Source organism: Mus caroli, unplaced genomic scaffold (genome assembly GCF_978045245.1).
Source record: "Mus caroli unplaced genomic scaffold, Mus_caroli_1 scaffold_2, whole genome shotgun sequence".
In the NCBI taxonomy this organism is placed as follows: domain Eukaryota; kingdom Metazoa; phylum Chordata; class Mammalia; order Rodentia; family Muridae; genus Mus; species Mus caroli.
In genome coordinates, this window is record NW_028227257.1 from 21,064,565 (window position 1) to 21,078,384 (window position 13,820).

General features: G+C 50.9%; 2 protein-coding genes across 2 annotated transcripts in view; both read right to left on the reverse strand.

Moving 5' to 3' along the window:
• The window catches only part of Arhgap40 (Rho GTPase activating protein 40), a 39,377-nt gene extending 35,789 nt beyond the window's left edge, over positions 1–3,588 (reverse strand). Inside the window, exon 1 of the mRNA XM_021156780.3 lies at positions 3,409–3,588. Coding sequence (XP_021012439.1) covers positions 3,409–3,542 — 134 coding nt within the window. The 5' untranslated portion in view covers positions 3,543–3,588. The remainder of the gene's footprint in view (positions 1–3,408) is intronic.
• Positions 3,589–8,251: 4,663 nt separating this feature from the next.
• Adig (adipogenin) lies at positions 8,252–13,820 on the reverse strand. Its single transcript, XM_021156877.3, has 3 exons — positions 13,526–13,820; positions 10,474–10,603; positions 8,252–8,454 (listed from the first exon to the last, which is right to left on the reverse strand). The coding sequence occupies exons 1-2, from the start codon at positions 13,650–13,652 to the stop codon at positions 10,488–10,490; spliced, it is 243 nt and encodes an 80-aa protein (XP_021012536.1). The 5' UTR covers positions 13,653–13,820; the 3' UTR covers positions 8,252–8,454; positions 10,474–10,487.

The following is a 13,820-nucleotide window of genomic DNA, read 5'->3' on the forward strand; positions in this document are numbered from 1 at the left end:
TATAGAATGTGCACTGAGCCATTCTTGGTGACTGTCCTTGTGGGCTGGAGGTGGGAAAGACAGATGAATTATGTTTCTAACATTTTTTTTCACAGTAAACACTGCTTTCTCATGGCATTCGATATGTCAATAAATACAGGTATCCAAAGAGGTCAAAATTACTCAGCACCTCACTGGTCCACAGAGAGCTGAATGAACTGATGATGTAATGGCCAGGACAGCAGAAGTGCATCTTGCATTTGGGAAATGAAGCAACGGCCACAGATATACAGCACATGCTGTCCCCCACTGTGAAACTACAGGGGCCTTCTACCTGAGGGCACTGGCTGCCTGCCCTTCAGACGCACTGGCTCGTGCTATCCCCCAGAAACAGCTTGTGTTTCCCTGGTTTCAGAGCGTTGATGGTCCTCTCTCAAAATCTAGGCAAGAGTCAGCAGATAGTACAGCACCGTGGCTCAGTTACTGCTCACCAACCATAATGAGTGGCTGCCAGGAATCAAGTCACCACATGGCCGAGACCAGTGAGACGGCTCAGCCAGTAAAGACACTTGCCACCAAACTTGACAGCCTGAGTTCCAACTCTAGGTCTCCCATGGTGGGAGGAAAGAGACAGCTCATGCAAACTGTCCTCTAATAACCCCCACACACGCAAACTGTCCTCTGATAACCCCCCCCCCCACACACACACACAAGTAAGTGTAATGTAAATATTTGCTAGTTACCACGTGGGAAATGGAATTTTCCTTGCAATTTTGTGTAGCTAACAGAAAATATATTTCTACGGGGGAGTGGAAAGAGATCCTGCCAAAGCCACCTTGCTCAGATAGGACTTTAAGGTGCCTCCCAAGACCAACACTGTAATGTTGAATAGTTTTTAAGATTCTACGCCTTGGCCCCGTTCACTCTTTAGGATGTCCTACCAGACGGACCGATGACTTTTGCCACACCCTAATGCAAACCTTTTTGTCTTCCTCACAGACTCCCCATGTGGTCTTCCACCTCCCTGCCCACCTGGAACTTCACAAACCAGCAGTGAGATTTAAGTCATTAAATGACTGTTTCCCCAACAGATCTGAGGGGCCATCCCTGGACTGCCACAGTCAGACACACAAGTGAGGGGAGCTGTTCCGAATGGAGCGTGACCTGGAGGTTGTGGCCTCGCTGGAATTTTCTGGATAAATAAATGACTCAGTGAATCATTTATCCTGGTGAAAGGAATAGTCTCCATGGTGGGAGACTTAACATGGTGACTGTGGATGGTATGTAATGCTTAGCCTAGAGGGGACGCAGCCACACCATCCCAGGGAAGTTGGTTTTCAGCTGGGGAACGGTGATGCCCATTCTCAACAGAGAATCTGCTGTTTAATGTTCATGGTGGGAGTTCACTGTAAAGTACCTTATAGTTAATATCATTTTGATGAACAAAACTCTTCAGTATATTGTACATTGGAGAACATGTTTTCAGTGGTAATTTAATTTCAGTTTTATTTGTGTGAATATATGTGTGTATGTATGTATGGGTGTGTGAGTGTCTATGTATGGGTATGTGTGTATGTATGGGTGAGTATGTGTGTATGTTTGTGTGTGTGTGTGGGTGTATGGGTGTGTGAGCATCTGTGTATGGGTATATGAATTGTGTGTATGTGTGTGTATATGGGTGTGAGAGTGTCTGTGTATGGGTGTGTGTGTGTGTATGGTGTGGTGTGTGCATGGGTGTAAATGGATGTGCTCATCCGTGCAGGTCAAAAGTGGCCCTTTGCATTAGCTTCTGCCTCTAATTCTTGAGACAGTGTCTCTTGCTGGACCTGTGGTTCTCAGTGTCTCTGTGGCTGGCTGGCTGGCGAGCTGGAGAGATCTACCTGGCTCCACACAGCCCCTGCACACACCACTGCACCTGGCTTTTACCTGTATGCTTTGGATCTGAACAGAGGTTCTCCTGTTTGCACAGCAAGCACTTCACCCACTAAGCCATCTTCTCGGCCCCTTCACTGAGATTGTCTTAAAACAGTTAAAAAACTAACAATGCTGGCATGGTGACCTTAGCACCGGCGAGGCCGATGCAGAAGGAAGGTGTCTGAAAAACAGTACAAATAAAACTTAAGACAAGGCTTACATAATCCTGTCCTTTGGAAAGCCACTGTTCCAAAAGCGAGCACGCCGCTTTTGTTCCCTTCGTATTGTTGTAAGTAAACAAAGGGGAGCTATGAAATTTCACACGCTTAAAGGATCATTCATTGGTTCATCCAGCCACAGCCACTGAGCACATTCAGTGGCCAGACGTTCTCACAGATGGATTAGTATTAGTAGGCTTAGGGGATTAAGGCAGGGGTGGGAGTAAGAAGAGCCACCTTAGTAGACAGGTTGCTAGGTAGGTTGATAGAGATTATCGATAGGTCGATAGAGGGATGGACAGACAGACTGACTGCATACATAAGATGGAGTGATAGGTAATGGATGGCTAGTGATGTAGTTGTAGATTAGAACAATTGGACGAATGTATAGATGGAATGAATTTAAAGATACATAGAATAATGGAGGCCCCTCAAAGATGTCTGCATTTAATCCCCAGAATTTGTGACTCTGTTCTGGGTGTTCTGGGTTTTCTGGATGTGATTGTTTGGGTCCTCAAGATGAGGGAGAGCCCGACCATATGAGTGGGTCCAAGGCTATCACTGATGTCACCCTGTTAGTGGCAAAGGCAGGCAGGAGAGGCAATGGGGATGGAAGAGTAGGTCATAGCCAAGAGTCAGAGGTGCTCAGTGGTGGCATTGCAGATGGGGAGGCTAAGAGCCAAGCAACATATGGGCCCTTAGCATCTGGGGAAGGAAGCCATGTCCCCTGAGAGCCTGGTAGTGGAGAAAGAGTCCTTGGTTTGGGGAATCCCAACACACTGGATTCGAAGATAGTAACTGTTGTTTGATGACTCCGAACAGCAGTATCAGGAAGCCAACACATCTGACAGACTGACCAGGGCAAAGTGGATAGACAAACAGGTTTCACCTGTTGAGCCCATTTCCCTCTGATGGGACAGAGCCCCCACAGTTCCCCCACAGGCCCTCAAGGAATGTGCTTTGTGGCACAAAGGTTTATCCATATGAGTACCGCTCCCTGCCAGTCGCCCCATCTGAGAGTACCAACCCCGCTTCCTGAATCTCTTCCTGGGGAAGGACCACATCCAGTCTCCAGGGGCTCAAGCCGAAATGTGTGTGGCAGGAGCTGTCACGCCGTAATTATCCATCTAAGAATGGATTTGCCCAAGCTAGTCCCCAGCATCACTTAGAATTGTTAAGAATCAGGACCAGCCTCAAGGTACTCTCGCCTCACAGAACTGTTGTGAAGACTAAAGTGGCACATGTTCCTCACACACAGCAGATCCAGTCCTCCCTCCACCACCCTTGACACCAGTACCTGCAGCCCAGGTGGGCCCATCGCCCCGGCTTCCTGGAGATGCGGGCTCGTGGGATCCGGGGACAGGGTGAGGCCAGGGGCAGCAGGGCCAGCCCTTCCATCTTGGCAGCAGGGAGAAGGGACGGCTCTGTCATGGACAGGCACACACAGCTCCTATTGCTGCCTCTGGGACTGAATGAATCACAGTGAGAGTCGGAGGAAGGTGGCAGGGCCTGTGGCACACCCTTCCAAGACACCCCCATATTGAGGTGGGGCTGAGTCAGCCAGAACCGCCTACAGGCAGGTATGTGTGAGCACAGACTTCCTGGCCCTTAGCCAAAACAGAAATGACACAAAAAAGCAGCATGCCTATAATCCAGAAGTTAGAAGGTAGTGAAAAAGGGTTGTGAGTTCAAGACCAGCCTGGGCTGGAGAGATGGCTCAGCAGTTAAGAGCACTGGCTGTTCTTCCAGAGGACTGAACTTCAATTCCCCTGGCACCTGCACGGCAGCTCATAACCATCTGTAACTCCAGTTCCAGGAGATTCAAATGTCCTCTTCTGGCCCATGTGGGCTTTATATGCATATGGTACAGAAAGATATGCAGGCAAAATATCCATACACATATTTTTTAAAATCTAAAAGAAAAAGAAAGATTAAAACACCCATCAACCAGCCAAACACACTTGCACCAGACATAAAACATGCTATTGGGGTGGGCACTCTCATCTCCCACAGCCTTCCCAGTTTCAAAACCAAACCAAAAGGAACAAATAAAGCTAGTGACTGGTGGTGACCCAGGGCTTCACCTTGGCTTAGTCCCTTCCCATAAGCCTCTGGGAGCTGTAGTCCTACATCATGGAAAAAAAAGGGACCACGGGAGCTCTAACTTGCAGGTAGCCCTTGCTGGCTCAGTCAGACCATGCAGATGATCTGCTGACCACCTTCCCAACACTCTATCCTCAGAAGGAAACAAAAGAACCACATTCCAGGAACAGAGAGGAGATGGGGTCCCACTGCTGCCGAGGCTCCTCCCTGTGTATAAAGTGAATCTGCATGGTGGACATGTTTGAGGCTGGGACATGATGAGGGTTCAATGGAGCTTTGTGTGAGAAACACAGTAGTTGCTTAGTGAAGGAAGGATGGACACATAGGTGGGTGGGCAGGAAGTGGGTGGATGGACACACATGTGGACAGACAGACGGATGGATGGATGGATGGATGGACAGACAGATGGATGAAGAATGAGGGGTGGGATGAGAAAATGGCTGAATAAGGGGCCAGAGAGACACACCTTGGTTAAGAGAGCATCAGTTCTTCTGTGGGCTGGAGTTGCAGTTCCCAAGGCTCACACTGATTGGCCCACTATCACCTTCAACTCCAGTTCCAGGGAATCCAATGCTCTCTTCTGGCCAGCTTAGGCATCTGCACATGCATGATGTACATATGTACACACACACACACACACATACACCTTAAGAAAATGGCTGAGTGAGAAGGATAACTAGGAGGACCTTTAAGTGAGAGGACGGGTGTGGACAGATGGACAGGTAAGGGGAGAATGTCTGGGGGGAGGCGGGGAGAATGGGAGACGGCAGGCCCCGGTGAAGTTATAAATCAGCAAGCCACTGGGGAAGAGTGAGTGGACGCAGAAGTGAACGCCAAGTGAGGAAGTTCGGGCCCGACTAAATGACTAACCTAGAACCACAACGACAGCTGCCAAGAGAAAGCAAGAGTGAACGAGCGCTCAGCCGGGATCCTGCACAAGAGGCTTTGAGCCTCTGGCAGGAAGTGCCCCCTCCCAGCTTCCTGGACAGTTGTGTGTCTTCAGCCTGGAGGTGGGAGTGTGCTCCACCTGGGCACCCCTGGCAACATTCCTCAGCCCCATGGCCCTGCCACTGGAGTATCGGCTGGGCCAGCTAGGTCACAGTGGTGACTCAGACCTGTGGGCCCTGCACCTGGCAGCCTGCCAACACCTCCCTAGGCAACCTGAGATCTGGACACGCCTCTTCCTACCGAACTCATTCTGTGGCCCTCACACCAGGAGGCCCCAGAGACCTTGTTCTGGGCTCAGAATCTATTCCATACCTCTGTGCCCACTACACAGTGCACTACCTTAGGACAATGCTGCTCCACTCTGTACAGTATGCTGGTGCCTCATCTGGAGGGCCACCCTCAGCTTTCCCACTAAGCTCTGTGACTTCTGGCAAATGCCTTAACTGCTCTGGTTCACAGTTCTCTCATTTAAATGAAAGCATTGCGTGTTCTGCGAGTTGGTGGTACGGACTCAGAGCAATCCACAGCAAGCACTTTAATTGCCCCTGGCCTACATGAGACACAACACCCCTTGTTTCCAGGGGCCTGACTTTTTTTTTCTTTTTTTTTATTTCTATATGAATGCTCTGTGTGAATATATGGTGCGTGCCAGAAGAGGGCATCGGATCCCGTTACACATGGTTGTGAGCTACCATGTGGTTGCTGGGAATTGAACTCAGGACCTTTGGAAGAGTAGCCAGTGCTCTTAACCACTGACCCATCTCTTAAAAAAAAATCTGATGCTTTTTTTTTTAAAAAAATGAAAGTATATAGGCCACTTGCAATGTGCCAACCAAGCTCTGCCCCCAGAGCACTGCATGGGTGTCCCCCTCCACGCAGATATTAAAGTCCTAACCCCCAGGATATGAGGATGTGGCTGTATGTGGACACAGGGTGTTGGCAAAGGAAATCAAACAAAAATGGGCCAATTAGAGCAGACTCCAGGTCAACATAAGCAAGATCCTGGTACAGAGGGTAAGTCTGGGGGAGACAGCATACAGACAGACATTCAGGGATACTGTGTGAAGACAGGTTTGATGGTATTGCTTCAGGCCAAGAAAGAGTCACAGCCACCAGATGATGGGAAGTCCAGGGGTGACTCTGACACACAGGGGACCACTTACCTCACACTGGCAGCAGGTTCTGTCACCCAAAGATTCTGCCTGCTCCTGCTCAAGGCCCCTGATCTTGTTTCCTGCAGGATGGCTCCCTAGAGGGACTGTGTTGGCTCTGTGGATCAGGACATAAGGCTCAAAGCAATGGTAGGGGGAGGAGGGGGTGGGGCAGGCGCTGAGGGGTGGGAGTCCTAGCCTGTAACCCAAAGTTCAGAGTGGATAGTCAGGGGCATGACTGTCGGTGTGACAAGGAGTGTGGGACACTGTGAGAGACCTGGATGCTGTCAGAAGGACCCAGGCACCCACATTATGATGGTGGTTATCTTCAACATCTGACTGGGTGTGACCCAGGGACATAAGCTGCATGAGAGGTCCAGACAGTCATGTCTTCTCCCACCTGTCCAAGGAGGTGCAGAAGGGCCTGGCTGCTCCTGCTTCCCCTCAGGGTCCATCCCACATACTTCCAGACAGGTTGGGACAATGATCTGGGGACTGGACAGCATGCCCAGGACTGTGGGGAAGCTGGCCTTTGACCTCTGAGCTGCTTCTGGGGTTGCTTGTAACAGGGTTTATGGAGAAGCCTCCAGGCAGAGCCAGGAGCTAGCTCCAGCCGTGCTGAATGGGAACCATTACCCAAGGAAGTTTAGCCCCATCACGCAGATAAAAGCCCACGCAGAGCTTTGTGTGTGTGTGTGTGTGTGCATGTGAGTGTGCATGTGTGTGAGAACATGGGGGGTGTTGAGTTGATGTGTGTGCCTGTGTGTTGGGGAACATGGTGTTCTGCCACCGTCCGTGCGAAGACTTGGGGACTTCTGTAAGCTTGACTGTGGGATTGTATCATGCACACCACAGCATGCTTTGAACCTTCTACAATATTTCCACACAGGGGCAGGCTTATGGGTGAAGTACAGGTATAGTCATTGCATTCTATGATGGAGGAGAGAAGAAGCCCCGTTCAGCAACATCAGCTGGCTTCAGATCCCAAAGGGCCGTGTTACAATGGATGAAGAGCTGAGACTCCAGCCAGGAGCACAGGGAGCCACAGATTGGTTTTTTTAGGGAAATGGGGCAGGGGTGTTCTGATGGGTGCTGTGGGTGAGTCACTCTGCCAAGACAGAAGGAACAGTAGCCAATGGCCACAGGTCATCAAGTCAGGCTCTGTCTTCTCCCTGGGAGAACTTCAGTCTTTGTGGTGTCCAGCAGGGGGAGGGACAAAGTGATATCAGATGGTACCTAGGAGGCCTGTCCCCTCTCGTGGACCATCTTCCAATTGCCTTGGGGTAACCAGAAGGGCTGCAGGAGACTTTAGTAATTCTCCAAAGCCCAGGACCTTAAAATGCAGCCAGGCACAGTGACACATGCCTTTAATCCCAGCACTCTGGAGGCAGAGGCAGACAGATCTCTGTGAGTTTGAGGCCAGAGCTACTTTGAGACACCTGTCTTTGTATGTGTGTGTGTGTGTGTGTGTATTAATCTCTCACTGCTGTCCCCAGCTCCCCACCTGGGATAGAAGAACACTGTGCATAGACCCCTGACTCAGGAGTCACCTGGAGCTGGCTTTGACTCCCCGCTCCTCCAACAGGAATTGGCAATGTTACTCAACTGCTTTGCCTCAGTTCCCCTCTCCGTAACTCGTGGATAAGTCCGTCGAGATAACCTCACAGAACTCTTACTAACAACAGTCCTGGATGACGCACTTAGGATAGTGTGGTTCACATAGATACTCCTCACAAATGCCCCCGTGGTAAGGCGGCCACCACAGACACACTGCAGACATTCACACTATAGTCTAACCAAGGATCAAGCCTGTGGTGTGACGCTGAAAACTCAGAGTGATTGCCAGCAGACACAAGGCTGGGACGGTCCAGAGAGTGCCATGCCGAATGAATGGACATCGGGAGCTCTGTAGGGGCACAAGAGCACCCCCATTTCTTTAATAGGTATCCAACACATCCTGTGAGTTGAGCTGGCCAACTGGCCCCCATAAACTGCTTATGCCTGGCTCTTCCAGGTTCCAGGTCATCTGTGGTGATGGAGAAGGGATGGTTTGGCAAGAGGCTTGGCAGGTCTGACAAGGTCCCAGGGAAGGCCATCCGTCACCAGTGTTCTCCCTCCATCCACTTAGGCCCAGATGGCACCTAGTAAACAAGCCATAAACACATGGGACTTGGGTTGGAGATGAAGTCAGAATGGAGGATAAGAGATGAGGAGCAATGCTGGGGTCGAGAAGAGCTCTCTCTGTAGATGGGCAGGGTCCTTTGGATCGGCATGTGACTTGGTGGTACATAGCTCACCTAGAACGCTTGAGACTCTGGGTTTAAACCCTAGCACTACTAAGACAACAAAATAAACAAATAAGTACCCACAACCATAGCAGAGTCATATCAAACACAGAGGTTTCTGTGGGGCCTTGTGTGATTTCAGTGGTCAAGAAGCCTCCCCCGTCCACAAATTTGAGCACACGCTCACACAGGAGTTTTTCCAGGGAAATGTCTCACTTGGCAAGGCTATGACCCAGAAAGGTTAAGCAAGGACTCTACAGCTCAGGGAGCCCCCCCCCACTCAGTCCCACCTCCTCCCTCCAAGTGAAAGCACAGTGCTTGACCATGCTGCACAGCAAGGCTGCTGTGAGAATAGAGGGAAGATGTGGGCCTAGTGGAGGTGGCGATGGGTTGCCAGGACCTGTTGCCATGGCTGGATGTGAAGGAGCCCTGGAGGCTTTGCTCTAAGGTGGTGGCTGGAGCAGGGAGGAAAGAAGTGGGGATGGGGCCATTGGGCTTTGCTTTGTGGGGCAGCCGTGGGACATGGAGAGCTTAAACGGGGAGATGACAGAGCTCAAGGGAAGATGAGAGTGACGACATGCGTTTGGGGACCACTGGCTGCAGACGGCATGAGCCCAGTGGCATGGGCACCAAGGCCCTGGATCCTTCTGGATGAGACCCCAAGTTTTCACATATCCATGGAGGTGAGAACACTTCATCTCAGCTTTCACGGTGAGCGTGTGGGAAGGAGATGCACATTCCAGGACCACCAACCAAGCGTGATGACTGGCATTGTGGGCTTCGGCCAATGTGTGTGTAACTCCCCCACTGTGTGGTGGGAAGGGATTTGGGTGTTTGGATCCCCCCATTATCTAGGTTTCTGGAAGGTGGTAATTAGCCACAGCAAAGGAAAGTAGTACAGAGTCAAGGTGGCACTGTAACATCCAATACTGGAGGAACCCCCTGACCAAGTGACACTTGTGCGAGTCATGGGAAGGAAGAAGGGGAATCCAACAGTGTGTGAGGGAGGAAGCTTCTAGCAGAGGGAAGAAGCAATGCAAAGGCCCTGAGGTGACACGACGTGAGGAAGGGCTGGGGCTTTGTAAGTAAACTCCTCCTGGCTGAAGTGACAGTCCTCCACACACCGGGCAGGCAGCTGCCCACCAGGGGCTCACGTAGGAGCAAGGAAATTGTGAGTGTGTATTGTCAGGAACACAACCATATAAAGGACCCTGATGCCACAGAGCCACAGGAGTACATCCACTGGGCGTAGGGCTCAAAGGAATGGCAGGCAAAGTCTTCCTTTAGTGTGCGGAAAATGTCCACTATAGCTTTCATCCTCCAGATTGCTACAGCATGAAGATTACTCCCTCACAGAGACCACACCTATGAGTTTAGCTAAACCTTCCTCTTCATCCAACTGAATATCATAGTTCCTGCTTCCCCATCTAGCTGTACACCATGGCCCCTGTCTCCTCATCCAGCTGTACCCCATGGCCCCTGCCTCCTTGTCCAGCTGTACACCATGGCCACTCCCCCCCACCCCTGTCCAGCTGTAGACCATGGCCACTCCCCCTCCACCCCCCACCCCCGTCCAGCTGTAGACCATGGCTCCTGCCTCCTTATTCAACTGTACACAATAAACATGTTCCAAAAGCCCAGATCACCCCATCCAAGCTTGTCTATGTCCATATGTCTGTCCTTTCTTCACACCTTTGCCGCCCCAGTCAGGTCAAGTCCCTGAAGCCACGGAGATCACGGCAGGACAGTCAGATCTTCAGTAAAGCCAAGGCCCAGGGTGTCCACACAGCAAGACAGCCTGCTCCAGGGGTCAGCTGCTGAGGCTCTGTGCAGGCCCGGGGTCTTACAGCTCCCCATTCCTGTGGAAGGCCTTACCTGGTAGAGCAGGATCACCAGTGGACCCTATCCTCCTCACCAGGAAATGTCTCCTCACAGCCACACTCGGATGGTCTTTTGCTCCAGGGCTCCCAGTTGAAGCACAAATCTGAATCATCTTCCTTTGACTCTGTGGAGACCAGAGACAGAGCTTCTGGGGTGGGAGCAGCCTGTAGTGCTCTGCAGCTCCAGAGGAGACATGTGCCAAGCCTGGGGTTCATGTGGCCCTGTATGAAGCCCGAAGCTGGGGCAGGAGGTTAGCTCTAAGACTTCATGGTCTTGGATGGAGAACAAGGAGGGATCTAGAAATAAGATTCTCTCAGAGACAGTGGCCATATCTACGTACTAAAAACAGAAGGACTCAGGAGGTGTCCAGATGTCCCACTGTCGCAGTGTGAATGGGAAATGCTCTGCACAGGATCATGGGAACTCTTGGTCCACAGCTAGTGGAAGTCTGTAGAAACTGCAGGAAGCAGACAGAGCCTCTAGAGGGAGTGGGGAGCTGGGACCACCTGGAGGCTTTACCAGCCTCCTCAGCTTTCCTGTTCTCTGCATCCTGATGTGATGAGGTTGGCACCTAGGCTCTCCACACCCTCCCCATCATGGTCCCTGCTTAAACCAGGAGCCAAAAACGAAGCCTTTCTTCCCTAGCTGGCTTTTGTCTGTTTTTGTTTGTTTGTTTGTGGGGTTTTTGTTGTTGTTGTTGTTTTGTTTTGTTTTTTGTCATGGTCACAAGATTGGTGACTAATGTACCTGCTGCACTGGGCATTGTCTAGGGAAAACACCTAGTTCCCGACCTGCCCATCGTTCATCTTCTAGACTGCTCATTACTAATATCTGTGCTTTCTACTGCTTGGTGGTGAACACACGCACGTGTGGATGCAGGAATTCCTGAAAGCACACATGTCTATCAGGAGAGGCCTGGATGACTCAGGCACCCTTCATGTCACAGAAGACCTGGTCCAGCCACTCAGGGGCACACCTGAAGCCGAGGAATGACTGACATCTCTTTGTGTCTTTCAGCTTGCAGGCTGAGTTAGCAGACAATGATGCCAGCGTGCGGCCCACCACCTCCGAATGGTCCCGGAAGAGCAAAGGGCTTACTTCAAAGGTGGAGGTAAGATGTCCTCTCCAGAGAGGCCACCCAAAGCCACTCCCATCCTCCCTCCCATGGTGACACCACCACTACCAACTCAGCCAACACTGATTGAGCCTACAGGTGCCTTCTGTGTGCCGTGTGCTCAAGTCCTTGTGTTCCTGCATCAAGAGCTCTAGATCTGGCAACGTGTCTTCATTCTGAGAGATGTGGGGTGCATGTGTGTGTGTGTGTGTGTGTGTGTGTGTGTATGTGTGCGTGTTGGGGGTTATGATTACGTTCTCTTGTAGTAAGGAAACTGAGGCTCGGGTAGCCCCACCCTAAAGCCACACAGCCAATAGATGTAACACGAGGATTTGACGTTTGTGCTGATAACCCTTCATAGACTGTGACCTTGGGCAGGTGGTTTCTCCTTTCCGAGCCTCAGTTTCCCCACCTGGGCAATTAGGATTGTTTCATAGGGTTATCCTCAGGATTGGAGGGAGGTAGCATTCGACCCACACTCAGTATAACTTCTGTATTTTCAGAATGGGATAACTTCACTATAAACAAGGAGGAGAAGGATGCTGGGGATACATAGGGTTTTGGTTTTGAGAGTCTCATGTATCCCAGACCTCAAATTTGCTATGTAGCTAAGAATGACCTGACCCCCCTCATCTTTACCTCCTGAGTGCTGGGATTACAATACACATGCACTACCATGCCTGGTTTATGCAGCGTTGTAGGAACCCATGGCTTCCTACACACTGATCCGGAGATAACTCCCACAGCCAGCACACAGGCATTTGACCCCCCTCACTAGCAGGCCTAAGCCTGGGCTGGGCCCCAAGGGAGGGCTCTAGCTCACCCCGAGAGTGACTTGAATGAGCTGAAAAACATGTTTTTTAGAAACCTAAGGCCCTTCGAGGCTCTTGCCAGGAAAGAGTAATGAGACCATTAGCAGCCCACACACGGCAGATCAAGAGGCAGGCCATTGCAGGCTGCTGCTTGTGTTGCTTCAGTAACTTGTGACCAGAGCTGGCAGCAGGCTGGGTACACTGTTGCCCAGTCAGCCCTAAGGTCACAGAGCCAAGAAACTGAGAAAGAAAAGCCTCTGGGTTAAGGGGGGTATTTATGGAGACAGAATGCCCCTCACTGTAACCCACCCCACCTGCCCCTAGCCCCGTTCATGGCCAGGTTTGTCTAGGCCTTTTAGCTCAGTGGTTCTCAATTTTCCTAATGCTACAGCTGTAATTTCGCTACTGTTATGAACCAGAATGTAAATATCTGATCACGACCCCTGTGAAAGGTCTGGAGCCACAGGTTGAGAGCCACTGCTTTAGCTGCTCCTGCCACTCTGCTGACATCAGGCTTGGTGTCAACCACCTTCCATGATCTCGGTGTCCCAGAGAAGGCCGGCTCGTCTCTAAGTTTGGTATGGCCAAAAACCGGGATAGTATGTGAGTGATCCGCAAAACAGCAAAGGCTGTTGTGCCCTGCACAAAAGCACACAGGGAAGGGTGTGAGAGAGGCAGCCCGGGCTCTGCGGGTGTCTTTTGCACAGAAAGTGGCACCTTTTCCTAATTCAGCAGCCCTGCCTATGCACTAGCAGGGGCCCAGAGGGGCTATGGACAGACACGAGCACCAAACAAGGGACTATATTAGGATTAAGAAACCCCCACCTGCCAGCATGATGGTGCACACCTTTAATCTCAGCTCTCAGGAGGCAGAGGCAGGGGGATCTGAGTTCAAGACCCTATATTGTGAGTTCCGGGACAGTCAGGGCTATTTGGTAAGATAATATCTCAAAAAAGCAAACAAAATGGAAAGAAGGAAGGAATAAAAGAACCCCTTTCTTACAGTTGAGCTGCATTTAAAATACTGTGCGTCCTCCCTTCTGTAATTGTTTCAGAGAACTTTATTCTGATTAGGCCCCTGCCCAGCTCCAAAATTAGAATCCAGCCTGAACCAGCTCACCTTGACTAAGTAAGAAATGCAACCAGACGATCGTCAAGAACAGCAGCAAAGCCACGGGCAGGCAGAGCCAGAAAACCAGGAAAGAGAGTGTGAGGTCGTTCACCAGCGGCACCAGAGGGTACTTCATTGTATACCTGTGGCCCTGCAGGGCCACCTGGATTCAGCAGGAGAGCTGCCCCTGAGGACCTGTCAGCTTGGCCAGGATCTACTTTGAGTCCAATTGTGACTTAGTTGCAGAGAGTGTGATGTAACAAGGAAGTCACAGTGTCCTCAGGCAGAGAGAGCCTACAGGGGA

What these genes read in the sequence shown, in the direction of transcription:
- Adig (XM_021156877.3), bottom strand. Translation starts at nt 13,652, where the DNA reads ATGAAGTACCCTCTGGTGCCGCTGGTGAACGACCTCACACTCTCTTTC. An exon ending in GCATTTCTTACTTAGTCAAG is followed by an intron (nt 10,604 to 13,525) that starts GTGAGCTGGTTC and finishes TGGTCTCCACAG; the next exon opens with AGTCAAAGGAAGATGATTCA.